Genomic DNA, 14,396 nt, shown 5'->3' on the forward strand with positions numbered 1-14,396 from the left:
TATCTCTTCAAGAAAAAAAGGTTTTTCATACAACCACTTGATCCCGATCGTTCAGTTTGTATGGCAGCATTATACTATAGTGGTCCGATATCGGCGTTTATGACAAATAAACAGCTTGAGGAGAAAAGGACGTGTGCAAAATTTCAGATGGATATCTTAAAAACTGAGGGACTAATTCGCGTATATACAGACAGTCAGGCATGGCTAATCGACTCAGCTCGTCAGGCATGGCTAATCGACTCAGCTCGTCAGGCTGATAAGTTACCGAAAACAATGGCAGTCAAATTACACAGTCTGTATTGTCTGCCTAAAAGTTAAACATAGTAACCCAATCCCAACAACAAAAGCCGTTGGATTCGCTGACTCAACACACTCCCAGCGACTACGCCAGGTAGCTACAGAGAGAGGAGCGACGGTAGCGTAGGTTATGCTATAGTTGTAAGTGAAATGTAAGTTTAGTTCTAATCAGACTAAATAAAGCACAAAAGTGCACTACACATAATTTATACACCCCTTCTGGGTGTCACAAACTTCGTAGCAAAACCTGTTCATGGTATAATAATTGAAATACTACTTTGAGACCCATAAGATGAGGACGATTGAACGAAATTTCATGAATCTTTAACAGTACATTGTGATATTTTTAGTGTATCAGCTACGACCATCCAAAAACAGTTTGTAAATTCTCTCAGAGAGAAATAAAAGTTGCACATATTTATATGACCACGCTTTGTGGGTTGAGTAGGAAGTGAATCTTAGTAAATGTTCGAAAAATAGGGGCGTCGTACTGATGTGCGAAGAACTGAAGATGATGGTAAATATAGAACACTCAAAGATTCAACAAAAATCATAGTAAAACTGACACAAAGTAATCTGAAATTTAAAATATCTCGCACTAAGGAAGTTCACTGTCCTTTGGAATGGAAAGAGCTTCAATACACGTTTTGTCATTTCTTTAGTTAGATTTATTATACATATATAACTAGTATATACCAGAGGCAAATAGAAAAAAAAATAATATATATATGTATAAGATAATGTTGCTCGTACAGTCGAAAAAGAACATACTGCAAATTTATTGTCCCCTTAGAAATGATTTCTGTTGTATCGATCTCAAATGCAGTAGTTTAAACTTGTATAGAATATAATAGTTATTGAGGTATGCACTGCGACTTTTGGTCAATTGTGCCCTCCTTCACTTTTATAAAGACTGAAATAATCCCAGCACCATTGTATGGTAAATTCAAGGAACATGCTTTGTGCCACTGAGACAATGTGCTCTCTATTACGAGCTGAGCATTGAAGCTTCATTTTCTGTGTTAAAAATGCTTTTTTTGAATATTTAAAATTGAAAAAGAATTTGATACTCCTGAATCAAGAGTCTTGATAATGAAATTGAATTGTATATTAATGCAAATATCGCTATGAGCGATTAGCAATTATACAAGCGCAAGCGCAAGTTACATGTATTTGACAAGGAAACCTCCCCAACCCCCTAAACCTTAAACTAATGAAACAAAATCTTACATATATGTGTACATACGTTCATAACTTTTCGGTTACCGACCTTTTGTACAAGTAATATCTTCAATGTTGTCGTAATCGGACCATAACTTTTGAAGCCCCAGATTTGTAATATCATGATTTCGGTACCTAGAGTCTCGTTTATACCGCAAAAATCAATCAATGTATAAGATAATGGGTATACGTATTTTCGTGATAGTAATATGGCCTATTTCCAAAAGTTAATATAATCGGCGGAAAAAATTCAGTCATTGCTTTGATGGCTGTACATGTTTATTTAGAAAGAAAAAAGCTAAAAAACAAGAAAAAACGTTAACTTCGGTTGCACCGAAGCTATAATACACTTCACAAATACAAAGGCCCCTTACAAGAACTTGATTCCGAACGTTCAATTTGTATGGTAGCTATATGATATAGTAACCTGATCTATTCAATTTCTGCGCAGAATAATTTTTTGCCTTAAGCGATAACTCGTTCCTAATTTCGTGAATATACCTCGTCAAATAAACAAATCTTCCATGCAAGCACTTTACCCCGATCGTTCAGTTTATATAGCAGCTATATACTATAGTCATCCGGTCTATACAATTTCTTTGGCGATTAGATTATTGCCTTAAATAATAATCCATGCCAAGTTTCCTGAAGATACCTCGTCAAATGAAAGAGTTTTCTATACAAGCTCTTCATTCCGTTTGTATGGCAGCTATATACTATAGTCATCCGATCTGAAAAGTTTCTTCGGAGATTACATTGTTGCCTTAAATAATAATCCGTGCCAAATTTCGTGAAGATACCTCGTCAAATGAAAGAGTTTCCCATTCAATCACTTGATTCCGATTGTTCAGTTTGTATGGAAGCTATATTCTATAGTCATCCGATCTATACAATTTCTTCGGAGATTGAATAAATGCCTTAAATAATAATATATGCCAAACTATGTGAAGATACCTCGTCAAATGAAAGAGTTTTCCATACAAACTCTTGATTCCGATTGTTCCTCCATATATTATATATTTACTTCATATAGGTATGTACATATATTAATGAAACTCAAACAGCATCTTTTTCTGTTAATAATATGTGGTATTCCCAAAGGATATAAAATTCGTTCAATACTACCCCTATCTTCCATGATGAAAATAGATATTGATTTGTTTGTAATCCATTCATGGTGACTCTCTCTCTGTTCAAATTCTCCTGAGTAAAAATTAAGACATCTTGATAAAGCTTGGAACACTTGTTCCATGTCACTATTAAAAGGTTGGTATTGCACTAATTATTGTTAATCGAAAAAATTTTAAAGGACTGTAACTAAGCCACAAATTATGTATGTGTGTGTAAACTTTAATTTGGTACAAGGTTTTAAGTATGAAGTGACATCTGTGGCTTTAAAGTTAAATGTATGTACATACATATATCGCATGACTCACAAGCCACTAAGGATGCCAAGGCTGCGCTTAAGGTGGGCAAAGTTAAGATCGGGTGGTCTATCTGCCGCCTCCGGGAATATTCCCCTATTCCCCGTTGCTTTAGGTGTTTCCACGTGGGGCACATGGCGCGCAAATGCTGCAACCCCGTAGACAGGTCGTCCCTGTGCACACGTTGTGGCGCCGGCGGACATGTAGCAAAGACATGCACCAACGACCCAAGCTGCATGTTTTGCAAAGGTGCACACTCAGTATTGAGTACGACTTGCCCCAAGTATTTGGAGATGGTAAAGTCGGTAGGAAAATGAGGATACTACAGCTTAATTTAAACCACTGTGCTGCAGCACAAGATCTGCTTAAACAGACATTATTTGAGGAAAAAATTGATGTCGCCTTACTAAGCCAGCAATACTCCCAGCGTTCGGAAAGCACCTGGATCACAGACATATCTGGCAAGGCTGCAATATGGTCATGTAAAGGCCAGCCTTTTATATCCTGCTCCAAAAACAATAATTGTTTCACATGGGCAAATATACGTGGCATATACTTTTTTAGCTGCTATGCTCCTCCCAGCTCCTCAATAATAGATTTTGAAAACTTCCTACTGGAGCTTGCTCTAGAAACCAGAGGGAAATCGCCAGTCATAATCGCGGGCGACTTTAATGCGTGGTCAACTGCCTGGGGTAGCAGACGCACAAGCCATCGTGGACGTCTGTTACTAGAATTCCTAGGTCAGACGAATCTTACCATAACCAATAGCGGAACTCAAAATACCTTTCAAACAGGAAACAAAGGCTCCATAATCGATCTTATGTTTGCAAACGACGCTCTAAGTAGGCACATAAAGTGGACGGTGTCGGATATATTTACAAATAGTGACCACATGGCTATTATTGCTGATGTTTCGTTTTCCGGAGAGACGGAACCCCGCAGCAAGAGCACTTGCCAAAAACGTAGCTGGAAACAAAAAGAGTTTGATGCCGACCTTTTTGGGATAGTTTGGGGCTCAGCAGATGCACAAGGTGAGGAAGCCACCCACTTGGTATCCGCAGTGCGGAAAGAACTGGTCACAGCATGCGATGCAACTATACGTAGAATAGTACACCACAACAAACGAAAGCCAGCCTATTGGTGGAATGAAGAAATAGCTACGCTCAGAAAACTCTGCAATGCAGCTAGACACCGTCTGCAACGTAATCAATGTGGGGAAAATGCAAACAGCCTCAGAGAAATGTTTAAAACACAAAAGAAGCTTCTAAAGTCAGCCATTGCCCGCAGCAAAAGGGACCATTTTGAAAAGCTCTGTGAGGAAGCAAATGTAGACCCTTGGGGTACGGCGTACAAAATATGCATGTCAAAGTTCAAAAACAAGACACAGCAACCCAAAAGCGCATCTTTTATGAAGAATATTGTAGAAACATTATTCCCAAAACACCATCTAATTTCCTATGCTACACTACGAACAGAAGTGATAGAGCCACCGCTACTAGTTAGTGAGGATGAGATAGTGGCCATAGCGGGAAAAATTAAAAGCAGCAAAGCGCCTGGTATAGATGGTATACCAAACTGGGCCTTAAAAGAAGCCATGAATTTAAAACCACATGTATTCGCAAAAATGTACAATGCGTGCTTAATGGAAGGTATATTCCCCGACCCATGGAAAGTACAGCGTTTGGTTCTACTTCCCAAACCAAATCAGCCTCCGGAGGAAGCCTCGTCATATCGACCTCTGTGCATGCTTGACACGATTGGCAAAGTGTACGAAAGCATAGTAAGAAACCGCTTGGAGATAGCAATCCATAAAGCCGGCGGCTTATCAGAAAGACAATACGGCTTTATGAAAAAGAGGTCCACTATTGACGCATTAAACAATGTCGTTGACACTGCGAAATGCGCAGTAAGTGGAAAAAGGTGGAGAGGCGGAACTAAAAAATATTGCGCGCTGATCACCCTGGATGTGAAGAATGCCTTCAACTCGGCAAAATGGGCAAACATAATCAAGGCTCTATATGAAATACACGCTCCTCAATATCTTATAAACATTATTATAAGTTATTTTGAAAACAGACGACTAATATTCGACACCGATGAAGGCACCAAGAGCTACCCTATTTCGAGTGGGGTACCGCAGGGCTCGGTTTTAGGCCCCATTCTATGGAACGTGATGTATGATGGGGTGCTAAGAATAAACCAACCAGCAGCCGTTAAATTAGTCGCATACGCTGATGATCTTATAGTGGTAGCAGTGTCTAAACATAAACAGTCTGCGGCAATGGTTTTCCTCAAGGAGCCTAGTACTGGCTGAGCACAAGACAGAAGTTCTCCTAATAAGTACGAGGAAAGTGGAGGAAAGGATATCTCTCACCATAGGGGAGTGTGAGATACAATCACAGCCACAACTAAAGTACCTGGGAGTAATAATAGACTCAAAGCTTAAATTTAAGGAGCACCTAGAATACACCTCGAGTAAAGCATATAAAATCCTCAACGCCCTATCAAGAATGATGGCAAATAAGGGCTGCGTGCGTTCCAGCCGGCGAATTTTACTCGCAAAGGTAATAAGATCGGTTATATTATATGCGGTTCGCAATATGGATCCAGGCGTTTAACATTAAAGCATATACCAAACAATTAAACACAGTGCACCGGCTGTCGGCACTAAGAATAATCAGTGCTTTCCGAACAATATCCAGCGAGGCTGCTGAAGTAATAGCCAGTATGATGCCCATTGACATCCAGGGTGAAGAATTCGCGCGACTATACAAGTTGTCAGCAGAGACAACTAAAGAATCCAAAAAAGAAGAGAGGAACAAAAGCATGACAATGTGGCAGCAACGGTGGGAAACCTCACCCAAAGGACGGTGGACACACAGACTCATTCCGGACATCCGCTCGTGGATAGACAGACGACATGGGGACCTGGATTTCCATCTTACCCAAATACTAAGTGGACATGGGTGCTTTAGAAGCTACCTGTACAGATTCCATCGGGACACTAGTCCGAACTGTCCGGCGTGTACAGAGTGCTTAGAAGACTCTGAACGTGTATTATTTCACTGCCCTCGCTTTGTAAGCATAAGAGAAAAACTAAAAACTGGTGGTAGTTTTACGGTGGAAAATTTGACGACACTCATGTGTCAGTCCACTGAGAACTGGAACGCTGTCAGCGAAGCGGCAGCCTCAATCATGACAAAACTGAGACATATAGAACAGATTAGGCGTCCGTCAGTCCGTACAATAGAGGAGACTTAAATGTCTTATCACCCCCACGAAGTAATACTTAATCAGGTGGTTCCGTGGGAGGACTATGCGGTGGGAGTAGGTTAGGTTTAGCGGATTAAAGTCCCGCACTTCGGCTTTCGATGCTTCCCCCTACTTAAAAAAAAAAAAAAAAAAAAACAAGCCACTAAAGTTAATTGAACCAAACTAGCTGACAACAAGTCTTTTTAACATAATTTAATATGTCAGAAGCATTGATATACTGCCAAGATGGCTAGGAAGAGTTTCATAGGAGCCCGTGTCAATAATATACACCCACTTTTAAATGAAATCCTATATCCTAGGAACTACTCGATCAATTTCAACCAAATTTGGAACATGACATTCTTATTCATTCTGAAAATGGACTAAATCAGACTACAACCCCGCTTACTTTCCATTTATCACAATTTCAAATTCCATCTAATGCTCTCACTTTACAGTATATATGTCAAGCACCAATGGCGTTATTGAAATAAAACTTTGCACAAATAGTGCCTTCAAGGGAATGCATTTCACATATAAAATTGTCGAAACCAGACCATAACTTTTCAAGCGCCCAAATATCAAATATATAAATTCCAGTGTCTTCGGGGGACTTGTTACCGAATATATCGGTCAATCTGTAAGATATATAATATTATTGAAATACGATTAAAACCTGAATCTCTGACACAGTGTGCTCTTGTATCTAAAATGGGTAAAATATACTCATAGACCTTATATCAAGATTTGCGAATTTCTGATTGACTTGATAACGTATATATCGGTCAATATGTAAATTATCTTATTGAAATTCAGAGAGCGTCTATTTCTAATAACAGTGTATCCTTGCGAATAAAATGGATGCAACTGCAATGGCCGTCAACTATTCGCAATTTTTTGCACGCTAATTGTTAAATAGGTCAGTGCTTCCAAACAATTGATTCTGTGCACCCAACTAAATGCAATTTTCAATAGTTTTCTGGGCTGTCTGTTTGAACATGTGGTATAATTCTTTACTCTCTAACGCTTGGTGAATCGAAGACAGCTTTAGATTGCTCGATTTCGCCTAAAATAGTAATAATAAAAAGCGGAAATGACGTTGATATCAGAAATTTTAGAAGACGTATGTGATACTTCCGGGAACCCACATTTATGATCTTCAACATAGTTAAAATAGATAATAAACCAGATTTGGACCGTAATATTCAAATCTAAATATATTTTAAACATGATTGAAATGTGTGTTTCGTATGTTGGAACGTTCATTTGTGAGAAGATAAAAGAAGTATATAGCTTATTATCCTAAAAGAAACACTGATATGCAAATATACATATGTACAATATACAAGTATATGGTAATAGTAGTGAAATCATTTATTTTGGTCAACACATTTTTACATTTATTTAGAGCAACATATGTGTGTATCTTGAGCCTTTTTTTAATCGCAAATATCCATTTCATTTATTATTGTATTTGAAAATCACCTTTTAGGCAAGGAGACAACCAGCATATTCAGGTCGATCACAGACTCCCTTCAATGGATTGAAATGAAGTTTAGCACAGCTGAGTTCGACGGCAACGCCATTGCGACAAACGTAGTAATCGTTGCAATTTCTCAACGAAGGTAACAAAAAGCCGTTCCTTTTATCTAAACAAATGTTCTCCAAATAGTTATCCATGTTCGACGTCATACCCTGTGGGGAGACTGAGTTTGGGCATGGTGTTGGTGCTAGGGTTGTTATACACAGCGAAGTAGTTGTTGTAAGTGGAGTAGTGGTTGTTGTTGTGAGCGTTCTCGTGCATATAGTAGTTGTTGTGGTGGTTGTCCTTGGAGTAGTGGCTGTTGTTGTACTGGGAATAGTAGTAGTTGTTGTCCTGGGTGTAGTGGTTGTTGTTGTCGTTGGAGTAGTGATAGCTTTTGTGCACGGTGTAGTTGTTGTAGTGGTTGTCCGTGGAGTAGTAGTTGTTGTTGGGCTTAGAGTAGTTAAAGTTGTTATTGTTGTTGGAGTAGTGGTTGTTGTTATGATTGGAGTAGTAGTAGTTGTTGTCCTGGGTGTAATGGTTGTTGTTGTGCTTGGAGTAATTATAATTGCAGTTGTTGTTGTCGTTGGAGTGGTGGTAGTTTTTGTGCACGTCGTAGTTGTTGTTGTGCTTGGAGCAGCTGTAGTTGTTGTTGTCGTTGGAGTAGTGGTTGGTATTAAGATTGGAGTAGTAGTAGTTGTTGTCCTGGATGTAGTGGTTATTGTTGTGCTTGGAGTAATTATAATTGCAGTTGTTGTTGTCGTTGGAGTAGTGGTTGTTGTTGTGCTTAGAGTAATTATAATTGCAGTTGTTGTTGTCGTTGGAGTAGTGGTAGTTTTTGTGCACGTCGTAGTTGTTGTTGGGCTTGGAGTAGCTGTAGTTGTTGTAGTCGTTGGAGTCGTACGAGTCGTGGTTGTTGTTGTGATTGGAGTAGTTAAAGTTGTTGTCCTGGGTGTAGTGGTTGTTGTTGTGCTTGGACTAATTATAATTGCAGTTGTTGTTGTCGTTGGAGTAGTGGTAGTTTTTGTGCACGTCGTAGTTGTTGTTGTGCTTGGAGTAGCTGTAGTTGTTGTTGTGATTGGAGTAATAGTTGACCTGGGTGTAGTGGTTATTGTTGTGCTTGGAGTAATTATAATTGCAGTTGTTGTTGTCGTTGGACTAGTGGTTGTTGTTGTACTTGGAGTAATTATAATTGCAGTTGTTGTTGCCGTTGGACTAGTGGTAGTTATTGTGCACGTCGTAGTTGTTGTTGTGCTTGGAGTAGCTGTAGTTGTTGTTGTGATTGGAGTAGTTGTAGTTGTTGTCCTGGGTGTAGTGGTTAGTGTTGTGCTTGGAGTAATTATAATTGCAGTTGTTGTTGTCGTTGGAGTAGTGGTAGTTTTTGTGCACGTCGTAGTTGTTGTTGTGCTTGGAGTAGCTGTAGTTGTTGTTGTCGTTGGAGTCGTGGTTGTTGTTGTGATTGGAGTAGTTGTAGTTGTTGTCCTGGGTGTAGTGGTTATTGTTGTGCTTTGAGTAATTATAATTGTAGTTGTTGTTGTCGTTGGAGTAGCTGTAGTTGTTGTTGTTGTGATTGGAGTAGTTGTAGTTGTTGTCCAGAGTGTAGTGGTTGTTGTCGTGCTTGGAGTAATTATAATTGCAGTTGTTGTTGTCGTTGGAGTAGTGGTAGTTTTTGTGCACGTCGTAGTTGTTGTTGTGCTTGGAGTAGCTGTAGTTGTTGTTGTGATTGGAGTAATAGTTGTCCTGGGTGTAGTGGTTATTGTTGTGCTTGGAGTAATTATAATTGCAGTTGTTGTTGTCGTTGGACTAGTGGTAGTTTTTGTGCACGTCGTAGTTGTTGTTGTGCTTGAAATAGCTGTAGTTGTTGTTGTCGTTGGAGTCGTGGTTGTTGTTGTGATTGGAGTAGTTGTAGTTGTTGTCCTGGGTGTAGTGGTTATTGTTGTGCTTTGAGGAATTATAATTGTAGTTGTTGTTGTCGTTGGAGTAGCTGTAGTTGTTGTTGTCGTGGTTGTTGTTGTGATTGGAGTAGTTGTAGTTGTTGTCCAGAGTGTAGTGGTTGTTGTCGTGCTTGGAGTAATTATAATTGCAGTTGTTGTTGTCGTTGGAGTAGTGGTAGTTTTTGTGCACGTCGTAGTTGTTGTTGTGCTTGGAGTAGCTGTAGTTGTTGTTGTGATTGGAGTAATAGTTGACCTGGGTGTAGTGGTTATTGTTGTGCTTGGAGTAATTATAATTGCAGTTGTTGTTGTCGTTGGACTAGTGGTTGTTGTTGTACTTGGAGTAATTATAATTGCAGTTGTTGTTGCCGTTGGACTAGTGGTAGTTATTGTGCACGTCGTAGTTGTTGTTGTGCTTGGAGTAGCTGTAGTTGTTGTTGTGATTGGAGTAGTTGTAGTTGTTGTCCTGGGTGTAGTGGTTAGTGTTGTGCTTGGAGTAATTATAATTGCAGTTGTTGTTGTCGTTGGAGTAGTGGTAGTTTTTGTGCACGTCGTAGTTGTTGTTGTGCTTGGAGTAGCTGTAGTTGTTGTTGTCGTTGGAGTCGTGGTTGTTGTTGTGATTGGAGTAGTTGTAGTTGTTGTCCTGGGTGTAGTGGTTATTGTTGTGCTTTGAGTAATTATAATTGTAGTTGTTGTTGTCGTTGGAGTAGCTGTAGTTGTTGTTGTTGTGATTGGAGTAGTTGTAGTTGTTGTCCAGAGTGTAGTGGTTATTGTTGTGCTTGGAGTAATTATAATTGCAGTTGTCGTTGGAGTAGTGGTAGTTGTTGTGCACGTTGTTGTTGTGGTGGTTGTGCGCAGATTATTGGTTGTCGTTGGGCTTGGAGTAGTTGTAGTTGTTATTGTCGTTGGAGTAGTGGTAATTATAGTCCTTGAAGTAGTTGTTGTTGTCGTTGGAGTAGTAGTGGTTGTTGTGGTGGTTGTCCTTGGAGTAGTGGTTGTTGTTGATGTGATTGGATTAGTAGTTGTTGTTGTCGTTGGAGTAGTGGTAGTTGTTGCGCACGTTGTTGTTGTTGTTGAGATTATGCTTGGAGTACTTGTTGTTATTGTTGGAGTAGTAGTAGTTGTGATGGTGGTTGTCCTTGGAGTAGTGGCTGTTGTTGTACTTGGAGGAGTTGTAGTTGTTGGAGGTATCGTTGTTGTTGTTATACACGGAGTTGTTTGGGCAACAGTCGTTGAGCATGGAGGCACTGTTGTGGTCTCACATGCTGTTAGATTCACTGATGCAGCATTGGTTATAGCCAATATGGCTACAAGCACACTCAAGAATTCTATTCTCACCAAACCGAAATGGAAAATGTATTATGAATATTTCTAAAATGTTTATACATTTGCCTCTGACATCTACTTACCAAAAATTTTCACCATATTGAAATGAAATTCACAATAAAAAAGGCTACGGAATTAGTGCGACCAACTGCAGCTGCCACTTATATTTATAGTGTTTGAGATCGAGCTAGCCTTAGCACTGTGCAAACACTGGTGAAATTTTCACCATTTTATACGAATATGAAGTGCATGTTTTAATAGAACATATACCATATGTATACATACTGATACATGTGTTCACATTTTAGAGTAATTTGAAATTTCACTTTAGGAAATGTTTGCACTTACACGCTTTTTAAATGATGCTAATAACTACATATATATGTGTATCAAATTATTTACTCGTTGTACACTTCTTCGAACTTCCAATTATTATCTATAACAAAGTATTTTTATATTTACATATTTGTGTGTATGTGTGTGATCGGTACAAATCATTGAGAAATTTTGTTAGATCGGCAACAGTGCTGATACTTATGCTGATAAGCGGTGAAATGCAAACAAACATATTTTTTTATGATTTTTCTATTGATGCTCATCGGTTAGCTTAAAATTTCCTTTTTCTCTCTTAAAATCGGAATTATTTTTACAAAAACTAAGGCGCTTCGGCAGTGTAACCCTTTAAATGTTTCGGTAGATTGCAGATTGCAGGTTCGAGATATAGAGCGCCAAGAAAACTCAAACAAGCTCTCCTATACAGAGCATCAGCATTGTAAAAGCTGACCCGATTTGAATAAATGTTATTAAATACACTCCAAGGTAATCACCTGTTTGAAAATTACTTTTGTAAGGCAAAGAGAATTATAAAACAAAGAAATGCTATGAATAGAGGTGAGGAAAGTTTTAAGTTGAAAATATTTTTGGATGAGGAGGTATCAACGAATTTATGAAAGATTTCTCTTGGAAATAAGATTGTCACTTCGTATTTTTATTGATTTATAATGTTATAGGTGTAGCACAAAAATAAGCAGGTCTACGCCTTTTGAAGATTTAATATAAGGTGTGATAATTGTAGACACTCATGTTTTTGTAAATTTTTTGTGGCCAACTTATTAAAATTTCTTTATTAAAACAAATAGTGCATTAAGGTTTGACATTCGAATAATGTTGTATAAAATTTTGATGAATAAATATCAAACAAGTACGGAAGAGCTAAGTTCGAGTGTAACCGGATAAGTCCAATATCACATATTTTCAACATTAAACTATAGTATGTCCAATATTAAATGTGCAATTAATTTTGCTAAGATATCTTACATATTGACCCAAATACATCTACGATATAAAGCCAGCCGGAAGTTTGAAAATCTTATATTAGGTATATGAGAGATAGGGGTAGCACTATGCCGATTTTATCTATTGTTGGCATCACCACATATTATTATTAGAAAAAGATGCTCTCTGAGTTTCATTAAGGTATTTCACATACCTTCACCAATATGCAAGAATTAAAGACAACGGGATGTTTGAAAATTATGATATTAGTTATATGGGAGCTAGTGCTAGTTTTCACCCGATTTTATCGGTTTAGGCATAGAGATGCACCGTTACTAGAAAATTACTCTATCTTAGTTTCATTAAGATAACTCACATACCGACCGATATTTGCGGTATAACGTCAGCCGGAAGTTCGAAAATTATGCTATTGGGTATACGGGGACTAAGGGATTATTGATCCGATTCAACCCATATCTGGCACACGGGCGTATTATTATCAGATAAGGATTTTCTCTGAGTTTATATAACATATGTCACAAAGTGATTGATATTTTCGGTAACAAGTTCGCAATAGGAACTGGAGTCTATATATTCGGTACCTGGGGACTTGAAAAGTTTTCGATTTCCATAATTTTTAGTCATAAGCTGGCACACTTTAAAGGCAGAATTCGTGGAAAGTTTTATCTCGTTATATTAATTGGTAATTTGTATACTGAAATGTGAAAGAATCATATGGAATTTAAAATTGGGTTACATTAGAAGTATAAACGAATGTCAGTATAATACTACTTACCAAATTTGGTTGGAATCGGTCGCGCAGGTCTCGAGATATAGTCAATTTTGACAGCGGTTCCTATAAAGCCCAGTAGTTTTTCAGTATTTTTAAACATAGTTTTAAACATAACCATTATATGGGCAGTGGGCGGGGTTATCATCCTAATTCACCCAGGAGGTAGGAGTGCTTAACAGATTTGTCCCGCGCGAAGTTGGTTATAACAGCTTTAATGGCTTAGAAGATATGTACGATAACGTCTTAGCGGGCGGGGTCACGCCCTTTTTTTTTACTTTTTAGCCCACAAGCATACGCAAATTATAAAAAAAAAACAGGGTACTATGGTCAAGCCGCACACAATAACTCATTCATATCGCTAGTAATAGGTGAGTGCATAATGCATAATAAACTCGAAAGAACACTTAAATAAGCCCCGGGAGTTTTGGCAGAAAGTTATGGGAGCATGTTTTGCTTCTTTGAAATCAAGGAGCGTAAGATTTTATGGCAAAAAACGGCACGGCACTCGATAAGGAAATCTTGATGAATACTGTGAAGAAGCAATGATATGGGGGTGCATAACTATGTGGGCCAAACGGAATTTATAGGGTCCACCATGGTTAAATATGCATACTCGTACTTAATATTTTAAAAATAAGTTTACAGCAAAGAGCGGTAGAATTTAGTCTTGGAATTTACTCCTATTTTCTACAGGATAACGATCCGAAGCATACAGCAGACATAGTTGAGCTTTAATTAATCTACAGCGTTCCTAAACAGCACCAAACACTGGTACGTAAAACCCGACAATACACAAATTCCTCAAAAGATATGCGAAAGAATGTGCTGCACGAGGAATGAGCTCACATACCTTCGAAAAAAACCTATTGAATTTTAAGAAGAATTCGTAGGATTATTCGATTTATGTACCTTGTACGCAGACTTTTTGTAATGGATTTTCTATTCGTCCGTATGTTTTGTTTTGTTTATATGTTACTGTCAAATAAATTAGTTTTTATAAAAAGTATATAAAGTAATTTTTCCAAAATTTATTTTTTTTGGTACCTTGTACGCACACTTTTTCTGCCCAATGTATACAATTCCTTAATTTATTAGTAACTGTTATATCACTGTCATTTTATAAACTAAGTCCATGAAAACTAGACTCTAGTACAAGAATTTTCGTTCTAAAAAAAGGTTTTAATGATTTTTTGCATTAAACCAATTCTTTAAAAGTTGTATGCAGTTAAATTTTTGCATTAAACTTGCGGCCCAGTAATTCAGTAACTGATCATTCATACAATTCCATGTCGTATGAGCATATATAAAAAAAATGATTAAGATCTTTTTTGTAGAGCGAATAGATTTGTATTAGA

The 14,396-nt window shown here is 38.0% G+C and overlaps 1 protein-coding gene across 1 annotated transcript; it reads right to left on the minus strand.

Annotated features, from left to right (window-relative positions):
- Positions 1-7,543: 7,543 nt before the first annotated feature.
- On the minus strand, positions 7,544-11,216 carry LOC106625763 (mucin-2). The gene is made up of 2 exons (XM_036376504.2): positions 11,057-11,216; positions 7,544-10,975 (listed from the first exon to the last, which is right to left on the minus strand). The coding sequence occupies exons 1-2, from the start codon at positions 11,070-11,072 to the stop codon at positions 7,683-7,685; spliced, it is 3,309 nt and encodes a 1,102-aa protein (XP_036232397.2). The 5' UTR covers positions 11,073-11,216; the 3' UTR covers positions 7,544-7,682.
- Between the last annotated feature and the right edge of the window lie 3,180 nt (positions 11,217-14,396).

This window comes from Bactrocera oleae, chromosome 3, assembly GCF_042242935.1.
Source record: "Bactrocera oleae isolate idBacOlea1 chromosome 3, idBacOlea1, whole genome shotgun sequence".
In the NCBI taxonomy this organism is placed as follows: domain Eukaryota; kingdom Metazoa; phylum Arthropoda; class Insecta; order Diptera; family Tephritidae; genus Bactrocera; species Bactrocera oleae.